At 34.9% G+C, this 27,351-nt stretch overlaps 1 protein-coding gene across 2 annotated transcripts in view; it reads right to left on the bottom strand.

Annotated features, from left to right (window-relative positions):
* Positions 1-27,351, bottom strand: part of LOC149805825 (coiled-coil domain-containing protein 6-like) — a 54,719-nt gene that overhangs the window by 23,393 nt on the left and 3,975 nt on the right. Inside the window, exons 1-5 of one of the 2 annotated variants that reach the window (XM_089950537.1) lie at positions 12,061-12,348; positions 8,477-8,626; positions 5,012-5,140; positions 4,488-4,591; positions 3,333-3,490 (exon numbers count right to left, since the gene is read on the bottom strand). In XM_089950537.1, the coding sequence (XP_089806663.1) occupies positions 3,333-3,490; positions 4,488-4,591; positions 5,012-5,140; positions 8,477-8,536 (451 nt within the window). In that variant the 5' untranslated portion in view covers positions 8,537-8,626; positions 12,061-12,348. Of the gene's footprint in view, positions 1-3,332; positions 3,491-4,487; positions 4,592-5,011; positions 5,141-8,476; positions 8,627-12,060; positions 12,349-27,351 lie in introns of those variants that run through there. The other variant, XM_089950536.1, reaches the window with a different exon arrangement.

Here is a 27,351-nt window from a genome sequence, read left to right as displayed (position 1 = left end):
TAGGAAATTGTTTTCTTTTATTACATTAAGTGCATGCAATTTACAAAGTTTGGTCAAGGAACTCACTCTAGAATAAAAGCTATTATGTAAAACCTCTTTTTCTCTGAGTTGAAATGACATTGATCTTTGCTTGACCCCCCCAGAAATAATTTTGCCCATACAAATAATACAAATAATTCAATTTCTACATTATTAATTTTTATCTTTGGCCAAATTACTGTACTTCTGTTATAAGACCAGCAGTGTTTCAGACAGGTTATCAAAAAATGGGGCCAACTTGCAACCTTCATATGACAAAGTGGGCCAATGGTGTAATAATAAACCTCATAATAAAATGAGATTGTGTACTTGGTCTACTTTATGTTTTTTTTTCACAAGAAAAACCAAATAAATAACCTTCTTTACTTAAAGATTCTCCTCTCTGATGCCTCTGACCATGCACTAACAGCACAGGAGAAGTCAAACTCTTCTATTTTCTACCCCTGCAACATTATGGTCATCAGTCTTTGCAATATGTCAGCTTTCAAGTGATTTCTGGAGTGTATGTGAATGTTGTTTCGGCAGCTAAAGTCTCATTCACAGTCACCTGACTGCAAAAGGGTCACAAGGGTAAGCCTTGCCAATGTTATCCAATTAGGAAAAGTGTCATTATGGTACTTCCTGATCATTTTCCATAGATCTAAAAATGTATCACAAGGGTACATTTGATCTAAGACAATCATCACAACTGATCATTCTCTTCTACATGATTCAGCATCTACAGGGGATTCTTTTATAGTTCAATCGCTGCATTCTTATCCTTCTGATAGAATTTCACAAGAAGATATAAGTCACAATTTCTAAATACTTCTTTTCACGCTCTGGAAGAAATGATAGTGGATGCATTCAAAGAGATTTAAAAGCAAAGGCTACTTTTGTGGAATCCTTAGGGAATCTTTTGTTTAGATTTGCTGCATGCTTCTTATTAAATTCTGTTCTTATTTTGGTATTTTCCTCTGAAGCAACCTTGATGGTAACTCAAGTCAATGCTCAGTATAAGATGAGGCCAGATCAATAACTCGACTTGGCTTCATCTTTTTCACTTTGTTCCACACAGCATTGCAAATTTTATCTTATCTGTAACTCAATAACCTTTCAGATCATGATCATTAAATGTAACTAAAAGTACATAATTTGTTTCACACCTGGTATTTTAAATGCATTATGTACTTTTAGGTACATATAATGATGCGGACCTGAAAATTTACTGAGTTACAGATGGGATAAAATTTGCGATGCTGTGTGGAATTAAACTATAGCAGCCTCCCGTTTCATAAATATTAAAGGTTTCACTGCATGCTATTTCAGATTACTAGCAATAGGGAAATTGCATCATTAATGCTAAAATGGTTTTCCCCCAGTTCTTTTTGAAGAGAGATACAGACAGAGAGGTATATGTATTCCATCGCATATTTCTTCCTACACCTTGTGATCCAAATACCACTAAAATATTACCGCCCCTGAGAGAGAGTGAGCAAGAGATCTGAGCTCTTCATGGGGTTTTTTTGTACCTTACTGCTCCTATTTAGAGGAAGCTTTTGTCAAAGAGAGAAAAACATTTATAAATTAAATAGTAAATGTAAACCAAGAAAATACATACCATACTCCTTCAAAGTTTAAATATTTAGAATATATGTATCCATGTAGACTCCATTAGTTAAACCCCAAGAATGACCATTTTGCATGCTGTCTAATTTTCTTGGCAAGTACAATGACCTCTTCATTCCCAACAAATAAGATTTTTTTAAAAAGTGCATGTACTCTTACTGTACTTAGCTCATACTTCAAATTACTGCCAGTTCTATCAGCAAATTCAAAAGATATCACTGGTTGAGAAATTTACATGAGTAACCAGCATTCCTGTCATAATATAGTACTACATTCATAATACCCTATGGGTAGCCTCATTTCATTATTGGTAGTCTTACTAATCTGATCTGGTCTGCCAAATCTTGACCTCCAACAGGTGTTGGCGTGGAAAACCTGACTAGAGCTATATCATATTTAATTAGCATGTAAATGCCACTTCATAGCGTGAATCTTGGACAAAAAGAATTGCTTACCCAGTTGTATTAACTGATAAAATGAATATAGTACTGCACTTGCATCAGTCACCAGGCAAGTGAAAGACGATAGTCAAGACATCTCTCTCTCTCCCTCTCTCATAATGGGGCATAATTTTTATCTGCTCTTAAGGTGCAAGAAAAATGTGATGGAATATCTGTCTTTGTCATAGTCATTCATCTTCTAACTTGTCAATTCTAATGCACATATATGTGATCAAATTTAAACAACGTATATTGCTAGAACATGCTGCTTTAGCGCAATTCATCTGATATACGCTAATTTTTAATACTGATGATGATGTAAATGTTTAAAATCCTTCCTAAGGTGGGGTCCTATATTTTTTAGTACACAATCTCTTCACCAAAATGATATAATTTTACACATTTTTTCCCCCATACTTCTTGGAGAATTTTTGTCCATACAGAAAGTTACGTGACCTGTGTTAAAACAATTCGGTTGACATAATCCACATAAAAAGTCAATTCGGAGTATAAGACAAAGCTAAGATTTTCGGGTCAAAATGTATTGTCTTATAGGCTGTCAAATAAGGTACATGATTATTTCTGGACAATCCATATATATATATATATATATATATATATATATATATATATATATATATATATGGTTATATGTTTATATTTATATAACCAAACCCATTGAGATCACCCAATTTACATCCAGCAGAACCTGTGTGGCAACCAAGATAAAATTAAAATGGTCTTTGGTTTAAAACTACTGCTGTGTACAATTTACTAATATGTAAATGTCTCATGAAATATTTTAAAACTTTTTCCTATAAATATTTTTAGCCAATAAGCAACTTTCATTACTTTATATAAAGCATTTAATATATCACCACACAAAGGTTGGTTCTATAGCTAATAAAATATTTAAATAATGATAATAAAATAATAATAGTTCCCTGTAACCAATAGATCTCTTCTTACCTTAAGTGCAAGATGTCCACAAACTTTGATATTTGGAACTAATGTTGTTATGCAAAAACCATTTTAAAAATCAATGTTAACCTTTGACCTCTTGCATTTGGATCAGTTTCATACAACCTGTCCTTAACGATGAGATGATATGAGTCACAAGGAGGTGAGTGCAAAACAGTGTCACTAAGAAACTTATTCTGAATTTCTCAGATTTCATGGCATTTTTATTCAGAAAACATTAACAGAGCACTGCAAAATAATAACTCAGAGTATAAATTTGCTTACGTTCCACCTGGGCTGCTTGCAGTTGTTCCTTTAGCTTAAAGACTTCATTTCTCAGATGATTAATATGCTGGGAAAGATTGCCTGCAGTGTCACCATTATTAATTTCACGTGGAGATGGTGGGTCAGTGATAGGCTGGTCCAACTTTTCCTGAAGCATCCTGAAGAAAGAGCATTTTCTAACTTAGAACAGCTATGCTAATGCTTATGAAAAGTTAAGACAACCATCCAATCTGATTAACATCAAATCTCCATTGTTATACATGAAGATCTGACCGTGAATGCTTAGGGGTCATGTTCTGGTAACCTATGTTCTTACTATAATTGCTAATTTTATTAACCAATCGGATAAGTCATATATCTTATTTGGAGACGGTCTCATAAATTGGTGACTTCGAACAATAAGGTACTCTGCCACATTGAGTAAACTCAGTAGCAGAAGAAATTCTTGGACTGAGAGACTGTTCTGTTTAAGGATTGAAGCCATCATTGAACAGATTTTCAATGCACATATCTGGGGAAGATGTACTCTGTTTATGTGCTTTGAACTCCAAAAGGAACATTTTGGATCACTTCTTGACTGGTGCACAGTCTGGAATGTGATACTTATTGATCAGGAAATCAATGACAGTGTTGCACATAGGATTCCAAGAGCATGGGACACTGTCATTACACACCCTCCAAATTTGGTGGACACACAATATTTGTGAGGGACAGAGGAGAATAACAGTATATAATGCACTGATTTTGTGATAAAAATAAGATAATCTTGTTTTCTTCAACAGTTCTGCCACCTTAACATTGTTGTCAGCACAGCAATATATTTTCTTGGATTCTTACACTATTGAAATGAAACATTTATCATGCAATCAAATAATTCGCGAAAATGTTGACATTCTTGCCTATCTGGCTCACTGGAAATGTGCTGCTATGTGAAAGCTTAAAGTTGGTGCCAGTTAGTTGTGGGAATGGGGAGGTAATGGGTAAGAGTTTCCTCTCTTTGTTTAATTGCTATACATAGAAGAAAAAAAAGAATTTTCTTCTTTTGATGGTTTAGATTCAGGACGTGGCTTGCTTATTTTCTTAACATTAATGTAGCTGCTGAATCTATTCAACAAAATGTATCACGACAAACTGACTAATTAATCTATTACCTACCTCTTCTCTGCCTCCAATTTGTCCATTCTCTTCCACAGTCTATTGACCAGGGCCTCTTGTTCTTGTTCTAAAGCATTTTCTAATTCTACCTTTTCTCGTCGCAGCTACAAGTAAAATTATTATCTGAACTATGCAATTCTATCTGCACAGTTAAATTGATCATAAAGAAACAATATAAAATAACATACAAATATAACTTTTTTGATGAATTTTCAAACAGATAGTGTCAAAAGTATTAAAAAAATTACCTTACAAATTAAACAACTGGAAACTTATGCAGTTTTGTTACTAAAATATATGTCATGCATACAGATCTTCAAATTCAACAAGAAAAATCCTCTGAAATGAGGACATTATTAGGATTTTATAAAAGCAAACAAATACATTTTTTTCCATAATCGAACACTGTGATTTAATAAAAACACAAGATGCACTTCTTCCACTGAATTCAGTCACAATAAAGTTTAGCAAGAATTTCTTCAGATATATACAAAGACAATACAAAGTGTTTCTCTTGCAGAGACCTGTTCAAGTGTGGCCTGCTTTGAGACTGTTTCTCGCTCCAGTTTTTCTATCTTTCTCATCAGCTTGTTGACCTGGTATTCCTGTTCCTTCTCCAGTGTCTCCTCCAACTCTACCTTCTCCTGGCGCAGCTATAACACAGAACATGTACCACATTAGAGTAACATTAAACAAATGCTGTTATAAGTTGTCCTCTTTCATGTCTAAGAAATTCTCTGGTTCTATCTTCTGATGAAATTGTAATACAGAACATGTGCCATATTAGAGTAACAGTACAATAATAGCTGTAACACATTACAGTTTCATTTCATGAGTTAACCTTCTCCAGGCACAGCAGTAGCACAGAAGTCACCACATCTTCGTGACAACATGCAAAATCTTGACATAGCCATCAATGGAATGACCATTATAAACTGTTGCAAAAGGAGAATAAAAGGTGACGTCAATGTGGGCCTGACTTCACTTAACCTTGTCAACATAAAACTTAGAGAATAAGCTAGCTTATGCAGTACTTTAAGAAAATAACCTATGTAATCTCCCAGACTTTTTATCATGCTGATTTTACCTATTTAATTATATCTAAACATCTGATCTAAAAATAATGGCAAAAAACATACACAAGATCTTCCTTAAAATCAGTTCAAAGTCTTTTTGTAATGCATCCCCATGACATGCCTCATCACGCACTCAATGAACCCATTTTATATTTTAGGTCATCGAAAACCAATCTGCTAAATAGTTTATGGCTAGACTTAGGTAAACAGGCAAGAAGCCAGTGCGACGACTTAACAGTTAATCCTTCTCCGATATGATGACTTCAAAGAAACAGATATTCTACTGGAAGTGCATGTTCAGCAGATAAATTATGCCCTTTGTTGTTTTAAGTGTGTAAATTAGTGAGAATGTATATTGAATCATGAAAGTAATAAAAGCTTTCTCAGAGTTAGAGTTGGACATTACTGTCAAATCATTAATATGCAATAATAACAATAATAATAACAATAATAATAATAACTGCAACTTCTGTACATGTGATTTAGAGTAGGGCACTGCTGTATCAGTATACACTTTTTAAAGGAGTACAGAAAAGTACTTTAAATTGCAAAAATGAATCAGCAAAATCTGTTTTCATTTTCAGGAAACAGACTCATGATGAAAATGACACTAAAACTACTAAAAGACAAAAAATAAACAAAAGTGACACCACACGGGAAAACAAGAGAACTCACACCTGGAATATATATTTAATGTTGGCTCCATCTCGTGAAGGATGCCTGATACATATTGTGCCAGAGCTACAGTCAAGAGAATCAGAGACTTTAGTGAGAAAAGCATTTCTTATGATTGAAAAAAGTAAAATCATATGGTACATTAAAAGCAATTTGTGACTGATTTAAGGCTCATGGAAAGCAAAATCATTTCAGTCAAATGGAAATACAACCATGCTACTATCGGCCTTTAGCAGTCAAGAATTTAACCTTATTGAGTGATGCCATGCTATGCAAATAAGACAAACAATCCTGTAAGCTGTTGAGAAAACTGCAAATCAGCAAAGTTCTAAACATGGGAAGAGTGAAGAAGTTAATCAGAATAATGGAGGAACATCCTGTACTTGAATACTTCATATTACCAGAATGCCTTACATACATTTGTGAAGTCAAAGAACAGAAACAATTAATAAACAAACTCATTTAAAAATGTTGTTCAGACAGTAGAGTACAGTACAATATAAAGTTTTTGGGCAATTACAAAAAAATAGTTTCTCTCTAACGCAATTTTATGAATTTAATCCTAATATGTAATAAAATAATGATCATCTACTTGTTCATTTCTTTCCCATCGTTCTGAAAGTGAGGGATTTGAGCCAGGGACTTTCATAAGCAGACTGGTGATTTCTGAGTTCCACAAATCAAGAATCCAGGACTATCATCCTGAAACACTACTGAAGGCCCTGTATAAACAATTTACCAAATCTGATTGAAATAGGATGAGAAATAGAGTTTCTAGATCTGACGAGAAAAGAACAGTCTACCCAATGCAAGGTATGTCATTAATATGTGCTGATCTTGCTTTATATTATGGAACCTGTCTATGGCAATGATAATTGTAAACAGGTACCCAGGTAGTCGAGTACCTGCCTGTTAATAATAACATCAAAACATGGGTAATTAAGAGTCATCGGGTACGGGTTTACAAGTTTTCTACCAGTACATATGGCCCTGTAATTCAAAATTTGTGTCCAAATGTGCATGAGTACGTTTTTCTAAGACCTCTGGCCCTGTACAATGGCAGATAAGCATCATTTGTACCCATATGAATATCTCTACTGCAAGATGCCCTCTGTTGAAGTTGCTCAATTGTTTATAGGTTTTCTATTTTTATTATTGTGGCCATATCTGAAAACAGGTCAGTGTCATTTGTATTTAAAAACTTTAAAAGGTCCTCATGCCAGTTTGGTCAAATTTTAATTTCATAGTTTTAAAAAAGCTTAATTTAAGTGTTTTTCTCTCTACTTTTAGTAACAACGACCATATTTGATTGCAGATAAGCAGCATTTGTACAAAATTTCAAAAATTTCATTCCATGATGCCCAATGTCAAATTTGGTCACATTCAACAGTTTTAGAGTTGTTGTTAAAAGCCCTTTCAATTTATTCTAATGACAACAACATTTTATGGCAGTTGGACATTAATTCCATCTTCCTTTCAGGATGATATCTGTCAAGTTTTGTCAAATTCTATTCAAAGGTTTATTTTAGATGAAATCATTTAAATGTTCTTCTACAGTTAAACGTTCTTCTGTCATTAGTAATGGTGGTTATATTTAATGGCAGATCAGTGTCATGTTATATAAATTCGAATATGATGTTATCTGCATATGTGGTTTTTGAAAAGGAATCATTTAAATATTTTCCTATTTTTATTAACTGCAGCTTTATCTGATGGTAGATTGGTATCATTTGTATAAACTTTAAAGATTTTCATGCCATCATATCTTCTATCAAGTTTCGTTTAATTCGTTTCAGCGATTTAAAAAAAACTGTTTTAAGTTTTTCTAATTTTAACAATAGTAGCCATATCTGACAGCAGATCATTATCATTTCTATCACCTTGAAAGATTTCATGCAAGGATGCTGTCAGTCAGGTTTGGTCAAATTCTACTCAACAGTTTTGGAGAAGTCATTTAAAGTTTTATTTCTACTTTTATTAAACTGCCGCCAGATTTAATTGGTCAGAATCAACTGCAAAAATCTAAAAGGCTCTTCATGTCCAGTGTTGTCTAGCAAATTTGATTAAAATTGGAAAAGTGGATTATGACAAGTTTAAAACAGCAAATGTTCACAGACATGATGGACAGAGAAAACAGGATTTTCTCATGAATTTGTTTCAGAGTTTTTCATTCTGGCAAAGTAAAAAGGGTGCTTCTGATTAGCATGATTATTAACTAGCAGTCAGGCTGAACCATACCTGCATAAGCTTTCTGGAAAGGTCATTGGTAAGGAATTCCTCTTCCTGTTCATAGTTCATGGCCAGTGCCTCCTTCTCCTTCTTGAGCAATTGTATCTTCTTCAACAGGGTATTACTGATGAACTCCTCCTCCTGCTCTGCACGAGCTTGCTGAAATGTACACAAGAACAGAAAGTGATTTTGTTATATTATAAAATAATTGCTTTTGTCCACAACAGCTTGCCATAGATAAATGCCTGATCAATATAGTGACCCCCCAGCTCGACACCCTAAAATTCAACGAAACATGTGCGGAAAAATGGGAACATCAGTGAAGTTAAAAAAGAAAATTCATTCCATTCTGCATGAAATTTTAAAAAGTTCCCTTAAGATTGTTCAAAAAGGATCCTACATAACCATTCCACTTTTGAAATTACCCATGAAAGCAAATAGCATGGATGATCGTGTCCTCCAGCTAAATGCCCAACTGTAGTTATCGAAGTTTCCGATTGAAATCAGCTGTATCATAGCGAATATTAGTCCCTGCAAAAGGGCCAGGCTATTCAAGTCGTATCTGTCAATATTTAGGATTTTTCCATTTTAAAAACATGGCTGAATTTATTATATTCATGATCCAATTTCTGATATCCTACAAAAATATTTTTATCAAAAAGTATGTATGTATGTATGTATGTATGCAAGGATTTAATAGCATGTCAGCACAATAATGAATGTACAGCACCAATTAAAAGTTCTAAAAATGTAAAAATAAGCAAGAGTCTCCTGATGTGACTGATGTTCTACAGATCAAAAATAATTTTGTGAAATCTATAAGACTGTTTCTTCATGAGTTGAGTGCTGAACCCATGTCTGATGCATAGTTTGGATGCAAGATCAGCACCATTTTCTTTTATGACCAACTAGACATCACAACAAGTCTTTTTATGAGACCAAACATCAAGGAAGAGTATCAGTAAACAATTTTTAAAGATGCCATTATACGGGAAGTCAGATCAGCACTATTTTCAATAGGACCAACTACACCTCTTCTGGTGAAAACCCCATAATGATATGACTTAAAATTTATGAGCAATATCTGTAGGATTTTTTGGGTGTTGGCTGTGGCAGTCATATTGGATATCAGACTGGAAACATTTTCGTTGATGAAAACTAGATAGTATAAGAAGTCTTCTGGTGAAACTCGATGTTTATATTACTCTCTGTACAAGAAGAAAAGCTAAACATGAAGGTCGTATTGCAAGTCAGATCAGCACAAGTTTTATTCAGGACAAACTAGACATCATAGAAGTCTTCTGGTGGAAAACCCAATGTCAATAGGATTTTCCATCTATGTGGAGTAGCACTACCATTTTCAAGATGGCTGCCACATGGGATATCAGACTGACACCATCTCAATTAGGACCAATTACACATCATAAAGAGACATCAGGTGAAAAACCCATGTCAATATAACTTTCTGTTCATGTTTAGTAGTGACAAGACTTTCAAGATGGCTGCCAAATGGGATATCAGATTGGCAAATTGTTTAAAACCTATGTGGATATTACGATTAGTTATGGAAGAGTAGTGATAATATTTTCAGGCTGGCTTCAGTTGTGGCCATAGTACAAGTCTGTGCAGCAACTATTTTATTTAGAATAAAAAGACCTCAAGATGAATGTGTATCTAAAGTTTCATTATAATTTTCCAAGTAGTTTAGAAGAAACAATGAAAACAAACTTGTACTAATGGATAGACTGACGTAAGACAACAGGTCATCTGCTGAACTCTTCTGTTCTATGACCAAGAGAGCCAATTACAAAAAAACTTTAGGAAGATAAAGCCTTCCAAGTATATAAGCAGTGAGCCCTATAAGATAAAAGATAAACAGTGTAGATGATAACGATCTTTAAAAGGTATATGAAATAAAACTAAAAAGTAAACCTTCAAACATTGGGTGAAAATATGTCATTCTCTTAAAAAGCCCACAATTTTATTTGGTGGTTTTTTAATTACAGAGCTTCTTAATAGAGTTGACATCAAAATGATTCTTTCTCACTGAGTGAAAGTTTATACACTGACAAGGATGTGTTCCAAAGGCAAGGTGCAGCTTCGCTTTCACTCTGGTTAATGCTCAACCTTTAGTAATATGCACGGGTCAGACATTTGTGTCCAAATGTGAGTGATATAATACACTTTATAGTGCTCAACCTTTAGGAGTATGCATGGGTCAGGCATTTGTGTCCAAATGTGTGTGGTATAATACACTTGATAGTGCTAACCCTTTAGGAGTATGCACGGGTCAGACATTTGTGTCCAAATGTGTGTGGTATAATACACCTGATAGTGCTAACCCTTTAGGAGTATGCATGGGTCAGACATTTGTGTCCAAATATGTGTGGTATAATACACTTGATAGTGCTCAACCTTTAGGAGTACCAGTATGCATTGGTCAGGCATTTGTGTTCAAATGTGAGTGATATAATACACTTGATAGTGCTAACCCTTTAGGAGTAACGGTATGCATGGGTCAGGCATTTGTGTCCAACTATAAGTGGCATAGCACCATTTCATGTTGTTTATTTGTTCTACATATGAAGGATGCTACTTTCCAATGATGGGATTAATATTTCAAAGCTTTTTTGTGGAGTTTTTTCTTTCCACATATTTGCCAAGGTGTGTGTACATAAAACACAATCTTTATAACAACTGAAGACAGTATAAAGATCAAAATGAATTCTGATAACAGAAACTGTGAACAATGGTGCAACTATTCAAGACTAAAACCACTGAAACCAAATCATTTTAAAAAAGTTTCCGGTCGTAACTTTTCAATCTTTACCTCTGTATACTGAAAGCATGCAGATATGAAAACCAAAAGATATTTTCAGTTAAAATGTCACTTCTACATTAAATGCAAAACTTACTCGCAGCAGCATGTTGTTAGTCAAACACAACATAGATTAAAATAAAAACCTGGCAAAGACACACACACACACACACACACACACACACACATATATATATATATATATATATATATATATATATATATATATATATATATATATATATATACACATACATACATATACACAATTATAGTTTAAAATTATTAGAGATACCTACTTTAAAATTCTATGTTTATGTTTTGCTAACAACATACATTTATATACATTGTTCTCCCCTAGGTTAATTAGCTGCACTGGTCCCACAGCTTCATGTCAACAAAGGTTGCTAGTACAGCTTCCAAGTTCTGCTACACCATCTCAATAAAGCCAACACAGCTTGTCAAAACAATTATTTACCAAGTTGCAACCAATACTTTCTCAGCATACCCAAGACATCATATAACTGCTCTACTGCTTTGTGCACAGTACCAGATGTCTGACAGTGTTGGTTAGTACATGTATAACTAACTATACCTGTGTCACTAAGTGGCAAGTACCCCAATTATTTGACTTGACAGCAAAAAAGTCAGCATTTAATGTGGCATTTCTGGTTCTGTTCAAGACATCAAATGTTTCTTTTTCACTTTGGTTAAATTGCAAATAATTCATTAAAGAACCTAAAAATAAAAAAAATAAATGCAACTACCAACGCACCTTTACTCAATGGCATCACCTTCCCACCTGATTTATGACTCAAATATGGCATCTTGAAGATAAGGTTTGGAGTGGTGTTTTATGGTACAGCAACACTGATTATTTAGTACCAAGGCAATTGGAGTAAAGTACTTTACCCAGGGACACACCATGTGAGCTGATCCGGATTGACCTGATGGTAAGATTCAAACCTGCTCCATTTTGCGTGACTGCTTGTTGTTGATATCTAGATTATTGTAACAACAGTTTTAATAAATATACATTTTTTGAATATTCAATTTCCTATTCAAACAGTTCAGAAGTTTCTTTACCATTTATTTCTTTTTTAATAATGTGCTATAACTAAGAAAATACCCATGCTGTGTACAGTAATTTAAAACCAATGAATATTTATACTGTTAACAGTTACTTGCATGTTCAACTTTTAACACCATTATGCACATAGCTAAAAAATTTCAGGAAAAAATCCTGATTAGTATGTGATGGGACACCGCATCAGATTTCATTCTAAGATGAAAATAGTGAACCTTAGCAAACAGAAACCCACCAAAATCAAAATTTATTTTAGTCCTGAGGGCTTTCAATTTTAAATAATGAACAACATATAAATAGTAAAATGGCATCTCAAATTATAAAACATGTAAATTCTGGATGGGTCCATGTCCTGGAATGCCAATATAAATATATATACATGATTTGTTCAGTCTACTTACCCCTCAAAATCTGGAATGGGCCTCTCCCATATTCTAAGTGAGTTGGCCAATGGGAATGTCTAAAAATCAAAAGTGTTATTTAATTTGCCCAAAAGAAACATTGTGCCCACCAATGAAATGTGTCAGCATTATTTTGAAGTTTTTGAAAGACATTGGTAAATTATTAAAACTCAGCTTTTGCTGGGGCTCCATCTGTGTGTCAGTCACCTCATGAGAATCATATTCTTAATGGTATTGAAAGGAATCAACTTGGTGCACAAAGATAAACATATGACCTTGGAATTGGGAACAGTACTACTTCTGTTCTCCTTGTTTTATTGTTACCTATATTTGGTACTTGCCTGTACTGAATGCATAAAAATAAACTGTCCTTTGCTCACACTGCCTTCGGCAATGCATCACAAGTTAAATATATATATATATATATATATATATATATATATATATATATATATATATATATATATATATATATATATATATATCAATCAATCACATGGAAACTATGTGATTGTCTGACAATTAAGCTAAAGCCTGGAGATCAGCACCTAATAAAAGTCCCATATACAATATTTTTCACGATAAAGGAACATAGATCATAACATTAAATTTTAATCCAATTAGATACTGTCAATTAGATTATATGAAGCAGGATTGCTACTTTCTTTAAAACAAATTAAAAATGATAGGGAAATCAAAACCTCTGCACCTGTCATCGAAAATAGGGAAATCAAAAACTCTGCACCTGTCATCAAAAATGAAGATTTTGATGGATCAGAAAGCTGGAGGTGTGCATGTACAATAGAAAATAAACTTAACTGTTTTGAGAACAAATGCCTCAGTCAGATACGAGGAACACATTGGTAAGAACAAAAAAGTAACAAAGAAACAAAGGAATGCCAATAGGAATTTAACTCAACCATCATCAGAAAGAAGAGATGGGCAAACCTGGGCCATGTGAAGAGAATGTCACCTGAGAGATAACTAAACACTACACTTAAACGGAACCCACCTGGTTGGATGAAAAGGGGAAAACTAAAAGAATCCCTGAAAATAGGTCTTAAGAGAGGTAAACACAAGATCTTGGAACGTTAGATGACTGTTGTATCCCAGGACAGAGGAAGATGGTGCTTGATGGTTTCTGCCCCATACAATGCAATAGGCACAGAAAATATAGAAATTCAATGCTGATGATGAATTTAGATTACATATAATAGTCTTAATCTTGGGCAACTTAATCAAACAGTGAGACCCCCGATTCACGCCATATTTTTTAATTTAGTCAGTGCATTAAAACATTATTTTATTTAAATTAATGTCTAGACCAATTTTATGCCTATAACCATGTAAAGACTTAGGTTTATATAGATCATGTTCAAAATTGTAAAGAAATAGTATCATAATTACTCCATCTGCCATGCACATGGATCTCCTAAAAGACCAAAGACTGAATCTGAAATCTTTAATTACAGTACTCCACTGGCCTTCTGTTATGCATATGAATCTCTTACATGATCAATCAAAGAATAAATCTGAAATCTTTACAGTATTCATTTTGCCTTCTGTCATACATTAAAATATCTTACATGATCAAGGACTGAATTTGAAATCAATAATTACAGTACTCCACTGGCTTTCTGCCATGCATTAAAATCTCTTACATGATCAAGGACTGAATTTGAAATCAATAATTACAGTACTCCACTGGCCTCTGCCATGCATTAAAATCTCTTACATGATCATGGACTGAATTTGAAATCAATAATTATAGTACTCCACTGGCCTCTGCCATGCATGAAAATCTCTTACATGATCAAGGACTGAATTTGAAATCAATAATTACAGTACTCCACTGGCCTCTGCCATGCATTAAAATCTCTTACATGATCAAGGACTGAATTTGAAATCAATAATTACAGTACTCCACTGGCCTCTGCCATGCATTAAAATCTCTTACATGATCATGGACTGAATTTGAAATCAATAATCACAGTACTCAACTGACCTTCAGCAGGCATTTCTAACTATTCAGTCATTCTCATGAAGAACATTGGGTGGATGGGTGGCTAAAATCTAGGCAAGCATGTGCACACAGGTCTCAGAAGGACACTAACTACCCCCATCAAGGAGTTTAGTGAATAGGTACATGGATCCGATGTGCAGAATTTGAGTGCATACATGAGTGGAAAGGATGATGTTTTCTTCAAGGATAAGTTAACTCCACCATGACTATACTATAGGTGGTTTATTAATTATAATGGGTTACAAAATGTATTCAAATTAAAGTGCTACAGAACCCATATATACCATATATACTCACTCATGAGTCAATCTGCAAATGGCAGGGACCCAGATCTGCCACTGAAAACCCCAGGCATCTTCCTCAAAAAATTAAATTGCTGGTTCCTAATATAAATGCAGTATACCATGGCAAGCAACCCTAACCACCATTACACAAAAAAGCATGCACACATTCACATAATTATAACTGCAGTCACAGAAATAAAATAAAATACATAAAGCCTATGCCTTTCAATTCTTGGCCTATGGTATGTAATATTAAATGCAGCTGTTGCCTTTGCTGTTGTCAATAGTTCAATGGATAGTTTAAACGTGATGCAAGTGTTTTTACTGTTCATCTCTGCACTCACTGAATACTTGATGGTACTGTTGTTCAAACATCACAATGATCTTGCAGAATTTTTCTAAGCACTGAAAATGCTCTTTCTGCATTTGACCTTTACGTGTGACGTGTTGCCATGTCCAATGATGATTACTTCAGAACGATCAATGTCAACAATGTGTTTGCATTATATAACAAGTATAAAATGCTTGCCATGCTGCTGAGCTGGACCAAGTCATCTATTTTATCAGGATTTCTGACATTTAGTTTTGCTGGGCTTGGCTTGCTTTGCAGATGGCTCTTCCTTCCCTGAATTAAAGCTGTTTTTTTTTTATACATTTGCCTTCAAACATTAATCACATTCCCATATTAACATTGTAGTTTCAGCTAGCAAAATAATCTTGTTTTGCATTTTATGAATGGAGTAAAATCCAACTTACATGAAAACCTTGCAGCCAATTATACACTTGCCAATAATATTAGATAAAGATGACTGAAACATTCTCATTCAAGGTAACACAGTCTAACAACTCTGTATCTTCAATATGCATCTCAACTAATTTTCAAAGCAACTGGATTGTTCCACTTTGTGTACTTTACCTATGCAAATCAGCAAAATGAGCTTTCTCACAGGAAATGCTCAAAGGACTAGCAAACACAAATCACTTTAGCTACTGACTGTCAGCTAAGTATCTGTGGAGTGGCAGCTGTTTATCTCAGACCCCTTTTACCTTTTAATCATGTCTGCAACAATTAACTGTATAAACAGCCCAAGGGTGAGTATTCCATAAACATTGGACACTACAAAAAATGTGAATCAAAGCTGTTCCCTTTATACAGGCTACATGTCACTGTTTACAATTTATAATGGTTTCAGGTCACAGACATAGTGGTGTCAAGAAAGTTCCTTTATATCTCTCTCTCTCTCTCTCTCTCTCTCTCTCTCTCTCTCTCTCATAAGATTTATTGAAAATTTGTTTTTCTAAATATAAACATGACCTTGTCAGACGAACTGGTAGCCAAAATATCTTTGTTTTTTTGGGCTTGAAATGTGCTGATCTGGCAGACATGATCAAGTAATTAGATAAGCAGGTGTTAAGCAATGTTGACTGACATGTTAGAAAAGTATAAACCCCTCCAAAAACTGAAAGGAAACAGTGAGGCAGGAGTTCATTTACACCAATTCTACCCAGGACTGAATAAAACACTAGACTCAAATGGTTCTACTAATCTTGCTACCAACACAGCAGTTAAATGTTTCATCCCCAAAAAATATTGAAAAGTTAAAAAATTCAATACATATGTCAGAACTAATTAAGCTGTTGCTGCTGCTGTTGTATGTTTTAATGCCATTTTTCAGCACACGATAGACAATACATGCTGGCCAGTATTAATAGTGGAGGAAGAACCCAGGAAAACTCCAGAAAGAACCACTGACCCATGAGAAGCTACTGGCAAGCTTTCTCACATACCCACATTGGCCAAATCTGAGACTCAAACCCACACACACGTGAGATGGCCTAATTAAGCAAAATATTATATAAATTATGTGGACTGTACAAAGAGGATGATATGCCTCACTGTACATGCTAAGAATGGAGAAATCAAAGTAAAGTAAACATGTTGGTAACAAGATCTGTAATAATTTTGAATCTCTGCTGATCATTATAAGGATTTGTTTTACTTCCTGTGCTGAATTACTAATATCACTCAAGGCAAGTACAAAACAACAACCCTGCTCCACGTCATACCAGTCAGTCAATGGTAATATCCCTCAAACAACTGGATTATATGGCAGTGGGGCCCCAAGTGGCCGAGTGGTCTAAAGCGCTCTCTGTTACGGATCACTGCCATCTCACCTCATTCTGCGTGGGTTTGAGTCTTGGATTCAGCCAATATGGGTATGTGAGAAAGCTTGCCAGTAGCTTCTCATGGGTCGGTGGTTCTTTCCGGGGGTTTCCCCAGGTTCTAACTGCACCATTAATACTAGCCACCATGTATAGCCTATCGTGTGTTGAAAAATGGCATTAAACCATACAACAACAAGAACTGGAGAAAACGGTCTTTATATACCATATTTCCCTCACATTCTCAGCTCACGTCATTAAAAATTCCATACATCTTGATGCTTAATGCAAATTGGAGACCAGGATGGGTCTTGTTTTTTTGTTTTAATTCTGATGTTCAAAGCGATCTGCAGAGATCAGCAGCAGTGCTTAATACATCAATGGTTTTGATTTGTGTGTATTCTACATTAGGAAATATGGTTTTGTGTTACTCTGACATAATTAGCATCAACCATCATCATCAACACCTAAAAGGCTGCAACTAGTGGACAGGACAACATAGGTCAACTGACTTTGAATATGGAACTGATAGTGGGAGCTGACATTTTTTTATACTACAGATAGATGCTAGCATAATTATTTCATATTTTCTAAACTGTTTGCTGGGTCTTTTAAATGGCAAAACAACAGACTCCTGTGTCTGCAACCATTTTTGTGTCAGCCTTAGACCATACGGATTTATTATGTCCATTGTGGAATCTATGTATATGCAAAGTATGCATTATGGATTCCCACAAAAGGGTTTGGGTATGTGTATTGCTGAAAAGATTAAATTATGACCATAGTTGTGCAAGAGTTATATACACTTGCTTATAAGTCTACCACTTATAAGTTGTTACGACTCTATGGCCTTAAACTAAGCAACAGAAAAGCGAGAAACCAACAAGTTTTGTAAAATTCAACAAATAATTTATTTCACTAGGATACAAAGTGAACATTTAAAAAGTACTTACAATTCCAATAATTAAATCCCAAATAGTCCTAAAAGTTTTATCACAAGTCCGAATGGATAAAGTTCCAACTAAATTCCAGCGGTATTGCCAAAAAGTTCCAATATTGAATGTGTTGAAGTGCCTGTAGTCTTGAATGTGGTTATGTACAAATGACCTGGATTGTGATGATATACTAACAGTCTTTTGATGTTTCACAATAATATAATGCATAATGTCCTTGTCTGAATTCACTATAATTCCAAATTATTGTTTCTATCCAAGAATATTACTGAAGAACACCCAATTTAAAAAACGGAACACAAAAATCAATAAGACTGATACTTCTTAAGATGTTAAGGCAATAATTATTAATTTCCCAAGTAAACAACATTATACAAAAAGATAAGACACAAAAATATATGATGATTCTAACATTTAATCTATATTCACAGAGAAATATTAGCTATGTATTATGTTGATTACAAAACCAAATGTCCCGATTACGATACACAGGGAACTAGATATTGGACTAAGGTCAATCACAAATATAGAATGTACAAAACATATAATCATTAAAAAAGCCAACAAATAATACAAATTAAATATACAAAACAAAAATGACTTGATTGTAAGCTAAGCCCCTCCTTTTTTTAAGGGCTACAAAAAGCCAATTACTTTTTGACCCTCCTATAAGTCTGGGTGTACTTTGCAAGTCAGATCTGCCTGAAAGGGTGACTTGTCATCAGAGAGTCAGAGTTGCACTTTGGAAAATACCCAAGACCAACAAGATACAGAATTAAGGTCAAGCTATCGCTGGAAGATATAAAACTCAACTTGCACTGAACAAGTACATATACTAAATTCGCGGCTTGATCAAAAGGATTGTCAACTAGAAAACAAAGTGAAAGCTGTCTTTACATGCAAAGGACTTGTTGTTGTTGTAGGGTTTAACGCCACTTTTCAGCACACGATAGACTTTACATGGCAGCCAGTATTAATGGTGGAGGAAGAACCCTGGAAAACCCCAGAAAGAACCAGCAACCCACAAGAAGCTACTGGCAAGCTTTCTCACATACCCACAAAGAAAAGGACTGATTGGGCCACGTGCACAGGCAAAAACTTCAGAAATATCACTTTGGAATTAAATCTAATTAGTGGCTGGAATATGATGGAAGCCACAGATAATTGGATTAAGTTGAAGGATGTTTCTTTGACAAAACAACTTTTAATATACTAATATTGAAGAAAGTGTGAGATAGCTTTATTTCATTCAAGATACTTATCATACTGATTTCAGCATTCCTCGCTTCAATTGCATTCCAGCCAACTGAAATGAAGGTCAACAGAACCTGAAAACAGGTCCATTTGTTTCTGTGAGAATCTGAATTTATTAGAAAAAAATACTTCAGAGTAAGTAAGGTCCAACTAAACAATGTTACTTTAATTTAGCAGAAAAACACTGATATGGACTGCCAATTGTGCAAGATAATCCTAACAAATTTGGCATCTTGTTCCCATGTCAGTCAAACAAGGAACATGCTACAGCACCATTATTTAGGCGTAAGAAGGCAGTGATCAATAAATGATAGCCCCATGCCCAGGGCCCCTTCTAATTTTATATCATCCCCGTTTTGTCTCCTAAGTGTGGCGACCATCTGGCTTGTTAAAAAGAAATAATTTGCCTCAGGAAACTTGGATTGTGCTGATGAAATGTGTAAATCTATTTTCAAGATGTTGACATACCTAACATAACACAGCACAATCTAAATCAGGTCACTACTGTCCTACGGGGAATTGAGATCTGATTTTAGTCACATTGAAGCATGGCATGTCATGCTAAAAATAAGATTTTCTACTCGCAAATCCTCTGACATGGTTGTGTTTCAAGAAAACACAATTTTCAGTAATCTTCAAAACAAACCCACCACTTTCAGTATATGCCCATTACATATAGCATATATAAACGGTGTAAACAGTCATGATTGGAGTTGATGCAAAAGTATCCCTTGGGCAGTTTAAATTTTTCCAATTAAAGGCAATGAGGTCAAATATTACTTAAATGGCTGACAGTAGCTAGTGAGATGTGTTTGAAGGCTACAGTGGCAGGGCTTGAAATCTGCGGTAGTCCGCTAGCCCGAGGCTAGCAGAATTCCTGTCGGACTAGTAACTTTCATAATGTTAATAGTCCGATGGGCTAGTAAGTTTCAGTTATCAATAGTCAGCGTTTGTTTACGCCATTCCCTAATAAAGACTTGACTTAGCAAATGTTCTGTAGAATCAAAGCAGTGGCCATTGTAAACAGTCATAAAATATTAGCATGAGAAGATGAAGTCATTTTTTGACTCGGAAAGGTGTGTTTCTATAACATCTATTTTGCTCGCTACCCAAATTCTCCAACAGTCACAAACAGGAAACTACATATTTTACATTTCCATCGAAATAATTATAAGAATTACATCAATTTATTATGATTACGTTATTGACACATCCTTTCCATACAACTACTTTTTCTATGATGATATGAATAGTCAGAGATCTCGCTAGGATTTCAAAACTAGGAGTCCAGGACTCCCACTTTGGTAAAAATAGGAGTCCCACCATCAAAAGTTGCAGTCCTTTCTTTCCTACAGAATCAACACAAACCTGAGTGCATCTATTTTTAGAAGGAGAGGTTTTCGTAATGTAATCACTCACTATAATATAGCTTCATCACAAATATTCCATTGACAGTATCGCACATTTTTGGTTTATTTATTTGGATATGTATTTGTAGTAATTTTAGGCAAATAAATAGTATCTGATTTGCTTTTTCCCCCCGTATTTGCACAAATACAAGTCAAGTTAGAAAACAGGTTAGACTTTAAGGCGCATCTCGCGAATTCCACAACAAGCACTGTACTATACGTTTCTGACCTACATAATTTGCATTTTAAAGTTAACTCTTTCATAAAATAATACCTAGGCTTTGGTTTCAATGATTTGTATATTTTTTTCTGAATGTATTTACCTGATGATTTAAGAAAACAGACAATCTAATAAACTTTACATCCCAGACTTAACGAAGTCCGCCATTATTTCCCGTTAGGCCTACTGGTTCACTTACAGTTTCAATCTAATTTTTATGATGAAATAGTGTATAAGAGGCAGTTAATATGTATCCAGATCACTGATTCTGATCTTAAAACACAAGTTTGTATGTTTTATCATCAAAGGATATCATGCAGGAAATTGATAGTTGCTACCTTACTCAGAAAAGGGTTAATGGTCAATCAGCTATCAAAACATAATGCTTGTGAATGGACAAGATTTTGTTTGTCAACGTAATTGATATAAAAACTAGGCCTATCTACTGATGCCTTGATGAATACATTTCACTACAACAACCGGGCTAAGGCGAGGGGCATTATAAAAAAATATGGTATGGTCAGTAAATATACCTTTTAAATAATCACAGGGCAAAGTCGTTTTCGCTTTCCTAACAGAAGAAGGCGAAGTTTACACTTTTAGGCAACTTGTCACCCACTTACGAATGGCATTTTGTCTAAGTCTCAATATGTCTTGATTCTGAGGTTGTGTGCACTGCTTATTCTGCTACATTTGGAAATGAACACAACAACGAAAGCTAAAGTTGTTTATTTGATGTACTTTTTATTAATGACCACATGTACATGCCTGGGTCTTTCTGCCTCTGAATTCAATCACTGTAAATATCAGTACATTTTCCCACCCGGCCGGCTGTCGAAGCCCTTAAACTTGCCGCCCAGCTATTGCATCATGTTCTTTTTTATGTACTCTTATAAAATGGCAACATGTACATCAGGGGGTCTTTCAGTCACTGAATTCTGTCATTGTAAATATCAGTACAGCTAACTGATCAACACATTTTCCCACAAAGCAGGTGGCTGAAGCAGGACTGGCATGTCTTTGATTTTTGCCGCACACCTATTACATGCGTACGGAGGACTCTCACCTCAGTGATTTTCTGCGTCCCAGATCAAAAAGTGGCATCCAAATACGCGTAATTAAGCCTTTCTGAGATCTCTGATAGTTTTTATATTTTTCCCTTACAAGAATGAACAAATAATTGAATACACGTGGAGATATCCAAGCAGAATTCTGTACATTTGTTGGGAATTAAAATCTCTGAGCATGGGCATCTAAGATTTGAAAATTTTCCGCGGCCTCACTGACATGACGGTGAACGAGTTCTCTCAAGATTTTAAAGCACATAAAAAATACACTGAGGTTTGATTAATTAGGAACAATTACCAAACTTACGACTTATGATTCCATAATTGGAGCTGTTAAATACAATGTGCTGAGTGTCAGATGGCTTCATTTGATGGGAACACACATTTTCCAAGCTGAAACTAACACTATCTTCTAATGCTAATATTTTATAACAGTGTTTACAATAGCCACTGCTTTGATCATGCAGAACATCCGCTGAAGTTAAGTCTTTGTTAGTGAGAGGCCATTTAATTGTGGGAGGGGTCCAAGACACGTGTTTTGAAACGAGTTTCTTGCTCTGACTTTCTTATATAAAGGACACTGTGCCATTCCTTTTCTTGCTTTAAATAATTCGCATCAGCTATACTATAACATCTCGTATTTCAAAACAAGGCACAATTCCCTCCTTATAAGACAGGCAAAATGTGGCATTTGATAGAAGGTGTTCAGCACCAGATAAAAGCAAAAGTTGAATGAGAATGATGAGGAATAATTCTTACGATAGGGAAAAGCGTAATGGAAAATTTCAGAAGAAATGGACAAAAGACAGGGAATGGCTGAATTATGATGAGGAAAGGAACATTATGTGGTGTAACTGGTTTATGCAATTCACAAAAACAAACATACAGAAAACATCCAGTTTTGTTGCAGGTTGTTTGAACTCTAAAACTGAATCGGTAGATGTACATGAAAGCTGTGTGACATTGTTTTGTGAACAGGACTAGTAAAGATTTGGCAGGACTAGTAAATTTCTCAATATACTAGTCCTTCTGGCTACAAAGAAATTTGTGTTAAATTCGAGCCCTGACTGGGTGAGCCCATTGTGTTAATCTGTATAGGTACGATCAGGAAGTGGAACAACCCATTATAGGTCAATCAAAGATGCTAGATACTTGTACAATAAATTATTGCTTTGAATGAGAATGTTTAAACCATATTTATCAAATATTTGACAAGTTTGTGAACAGCAGCTGCATTTCTTTTAAGTTGGATTTTGCTGCATATATAGAACACAAAGTATGATCATTTCAGTTGTCGGAATAGTGTTCAAATGTAATTTTTTATGCCTATTTTTTAGGAAGCAATTTAGCTATCAGCAAAGCCAAAAAAATATGTTTCAGAACTCTTTGTTGATGGAATTTTACTTTGTGAAGCACGCCAGCATAGTGATGAACACTAATGACACTTGCATGACCTTCAAGCCTCTTTGAACCCTATCGAATATATATTCGAATTGTAGCTATGGCAATGTTGTGTGACAATATTAAAAATAGGGAAATTTTGGGCATGTGGAAAATGAAGTCCGGGCCTATGGAATTTCAGTCAGGGATTATGAGTTTATTTAAGTCACCAGCTCATTGCCTGTGGCACTTTTCTACAAATTAAAGTCGCAATGTTTTCGTCAGACTTTACTTACTCTGATGTCTTTTTTCTAATAAATTCATATTCTCACACAATCAAATGGACATGCTTTCAAGTTTCACCTGACCCATACTTTTTCCTTTTTCAGCTTGAAATAGGATATTGCAACGTTACAACATACTATCTTTCTCTCTAAACACAGAAATAAACCAACATGCACAATTAACAAACAAATGCAATGTCCATTCAAAGAATATTAGTTCATTTTTCTTTTAGTTTAAAGTCACACATCTTTTTGTAGCAATATTAGAGACCAACACATTACATATAAGCCAATACAAATAGCCAAATAAATATTTTTTACCAAATGGCAATTAATTTACTGCCTGTCATAAAATGTGTACTATCATCCGTTTCATTGTACTTCATCCTAGAACACGTTTATCTAAAACTCAAAGAGGCTATTTGATTCTTCTTTGTAATAAGTTATACTTGAACTTTAAGATCTTTCTTTTATTGCAGCAAAGTTTTAAAATAAATAATCTGCAATGACCCAATGACTTTGTAATCCAAATAATGAATTCATCTGCAAGTTTACTGATTTCTTTGTTGTGAAAGAATATCTTCGGTGATAACAGCGATCTCAGAAACTCTTAATTAAATGTATTTGGACTCCAACTTTTTTATCTGGGATGCAGAAAATCTGGGTGGCAAGTTCAAAGGTTTTGACTGGCGGCAGGGTGGGAAAATGTACTGATATTTACAGTGACTGAATTCAGAGGCAGAAAGACCCAGAGATGTACATGTGGTCACTTATAACAGTACATCAAATAAACAACTTTAGCTTTCATTATTGTGTTCATTTCTGAATGTAGCGGGATAAGCAGTGCACGTGACCTCAGAATCAAGACTTGGACAAAATGCCATTTGTAAGTGAGTGACAAGTTGCCTAAAAATGTAAACTTTGCCTTCTTCTGTCAGGAAAGCAAAAACGACTTCACCCTGCGATTATTTAAGAGGTAGATTGACTGACCATAGCATATTTTTTTAAAATGCCCCTCGCCTTAGCCCGGTTAGTTCTAGTGTTGTAGCGAAATGTATTCATCAAGGCAACAAAACTTGAAAACAGGTCCATTTGTGAGAATTTTAATTTATTAGAGAAAAGACATCAGAGTAAGTAAAGTCTGAATAAAACATTATGACTTACTTTGTAGAAAAACATCGTTATTTGAATTGCCAGTTGTGTGAGATATTCCTGAAAATTTGACTTTCGTTATGATGTTAGTCAACATCAAAATACACTACACATTGTCGTTAGTTAGACAGTAAGACCCTAGTACCCATAACATAAATATCAGTGTCAAGGTCTTACAAGTGGGACTAGGTCAATGTCTTACAGTGTAATAATCCTACAATGAAAGACATAGCATGTTTTTGCTTTAGTGCTATGTCTTACTACCCAGATAATTGCTTTGTACAGCATGATCCGATGCTGGTTGACATCGGAATGAGTAGTCAAAGTTTCAGGAATATCTCACATACTTGGCAGCTTATATCGAAACTCTTTCACTAATTTATGTGTAATTAATATACTTAATGTGCTGTCTTTATCCTGGAGGAATAAAAATACGACTCTAGCATATGGACCCATTTTCTTTTTCTGTTGACATACATCTGAATTTATTTCAATGCGACGGTAGTCGAGGTATGCCGAAGTATGTTTCAATAGGTTCATGTGGGGGATATGTTTCTTGAATGAAACGAAACATTGCTTACAGTTCCAATGGGCATAATATATTTGTGTTCATTTTGTTATAGAATAACTTTTCAACTTAACCCAATTTCAGCATTCCCAGATTTTATCGCTTTCCAGTCTAGTGAAGTGTAGGCCAACGAAACTTGAAAACATGTCCATTTCTTCCGTGAGAATTTGAATTTATTAGAGAAAAGACATCAGGGTAAATAAAGTCAGACAAAAACATTATAACCTTACTTGTAGAAAAGCGTCATTATTGGTTGCCAGTTGTGTGATATTTCTGAAAATTTGACTTCCCTTACACTGTTAACGACATCAAAACACACTACACAGCGCCATTATGTAGGCAGTAAGACCAATCACCCCCAAAACAAAAATATCGGGTGATGTGTCTTATGGTGTAGGACTAACAGTGTAGAACTCTGGAGGCCAAATAGTCCTACAATGTAAAACATAGCACATGTTTTTATTTTAGTGCTATGTCTACTATCCAAATAAGAGCCTTGTATAGCTTGTTCCGATGTTGGTTAACATCCGAATGAGTAGTCTAAGTTTCAGGAATATCTCACACACCTGGCTGCCTATATTGACACTCTTACACTAACTTATGTGTAATTAATACACTTAATGTGCTGTCTTTATCCTGGCGGAATGAAAATATGACACTAGCAAATGGATGCATTGTCATGTTCTGTTGACATACATTTGAATTTGCTGCAATGCGACGGTAGTCAAGGTATGCTGAAGTATGTTTCAGTAGGTTCATGTGGTGGATATGTTTCTTGAACAAAACAAAACGTTGCTTACAGTTCCAATAGGAACAATATATTTTTATTTGTTTAGTTAACCCTTTACCTCATGCAAGCGTCTTTTGACGCCTCTACTCCATTCGCATGGAAGCACCTTTTGACGCCTGCTGTAAACATCAGCTTGAGCTTTGACCATAGAACTGGTTTTTCGTAGCGCCACCTTTGGGGAAAACCCTCCTATTAGATACTACATTCATTTCTGTGAATGACAATTACATCAGATCACGTGGTCACTGTTTATGTACTGGTTGATATCTGCTATTTAAAGTAACTGGGTCATAATCTCCACTCTCCAAAATGGCGGTCGCGGATTTCATTCGGTACTTACCAAGTTTTCACGAATCACAACTATGAAAGATTCAATAACTTAGGTAAAGGCTCTGATATTGATGCAGGCAGCAATTAGTTTTTATAAATTATCAAATTCAGATGACTTAGTGATGTAGACGCAGACGAAAAACAAGTAAATTTCGAGTATGGGAAATGGCAGCTATGGTTGGTCACGCGGCCTCACTGACATGACGGTGAACGAGTTCTCTCAAGATTTTAAAGCATATAAAAAATTCTTCCGTGAAAAATAATTACACAGCTATAACAATCGGACTTTACTCTTAAATTTTTCCACACATAATAGATGTGTACCAAAAATGTACAATGGTTAAAATTTCTGTTAAAAGTAACATATGCTACATTGCTTAACAGTTCACAGGCAGGCCTATGGGTATGCAGTTGGCTAGGTAACAGGTTAGACCAACAAGTTGTTCTCCACCTTTTATTTTTTGTTTGACTGGCAGCGGACACCAATGGTATTATGCCCTAATTGTTCTGAAGTGTCCGCAGGTGTATCTGCGGATGATCGGACCGAGTGCTATTAATTAATAAATTTATTTAGACTAACCTTTGTATTGAGATGGTAAGTATAATCCCTCTTCTAATGATCCACAGCGTTAAATCCTTTAGAACACTGACTTTTTTTTAGTATAAATCCCTGTCAGAACAGAACACACGTGTATTCATCG

The sequence above is a fragment of the Sinohyriopsis cumingii genome, chromosome 2 (assembly GCF_028554795.1).
Source record: "Sinohyriopsis cumingii isolate HCF-2022 chromosome 2, ASM2855479v2, whole genome shotgun sequence".
NCBI lineage: Eukaryota > Metazoa > Mollusca > Bivalvia > Unionida > Unionidae > Sinohyriopsis > Sinohyriopsis cumingii.
Note: the sequence above shows the minus strand (reverse complement) of the source record. Positions and strands in the feature narration are given on the sequence as shown.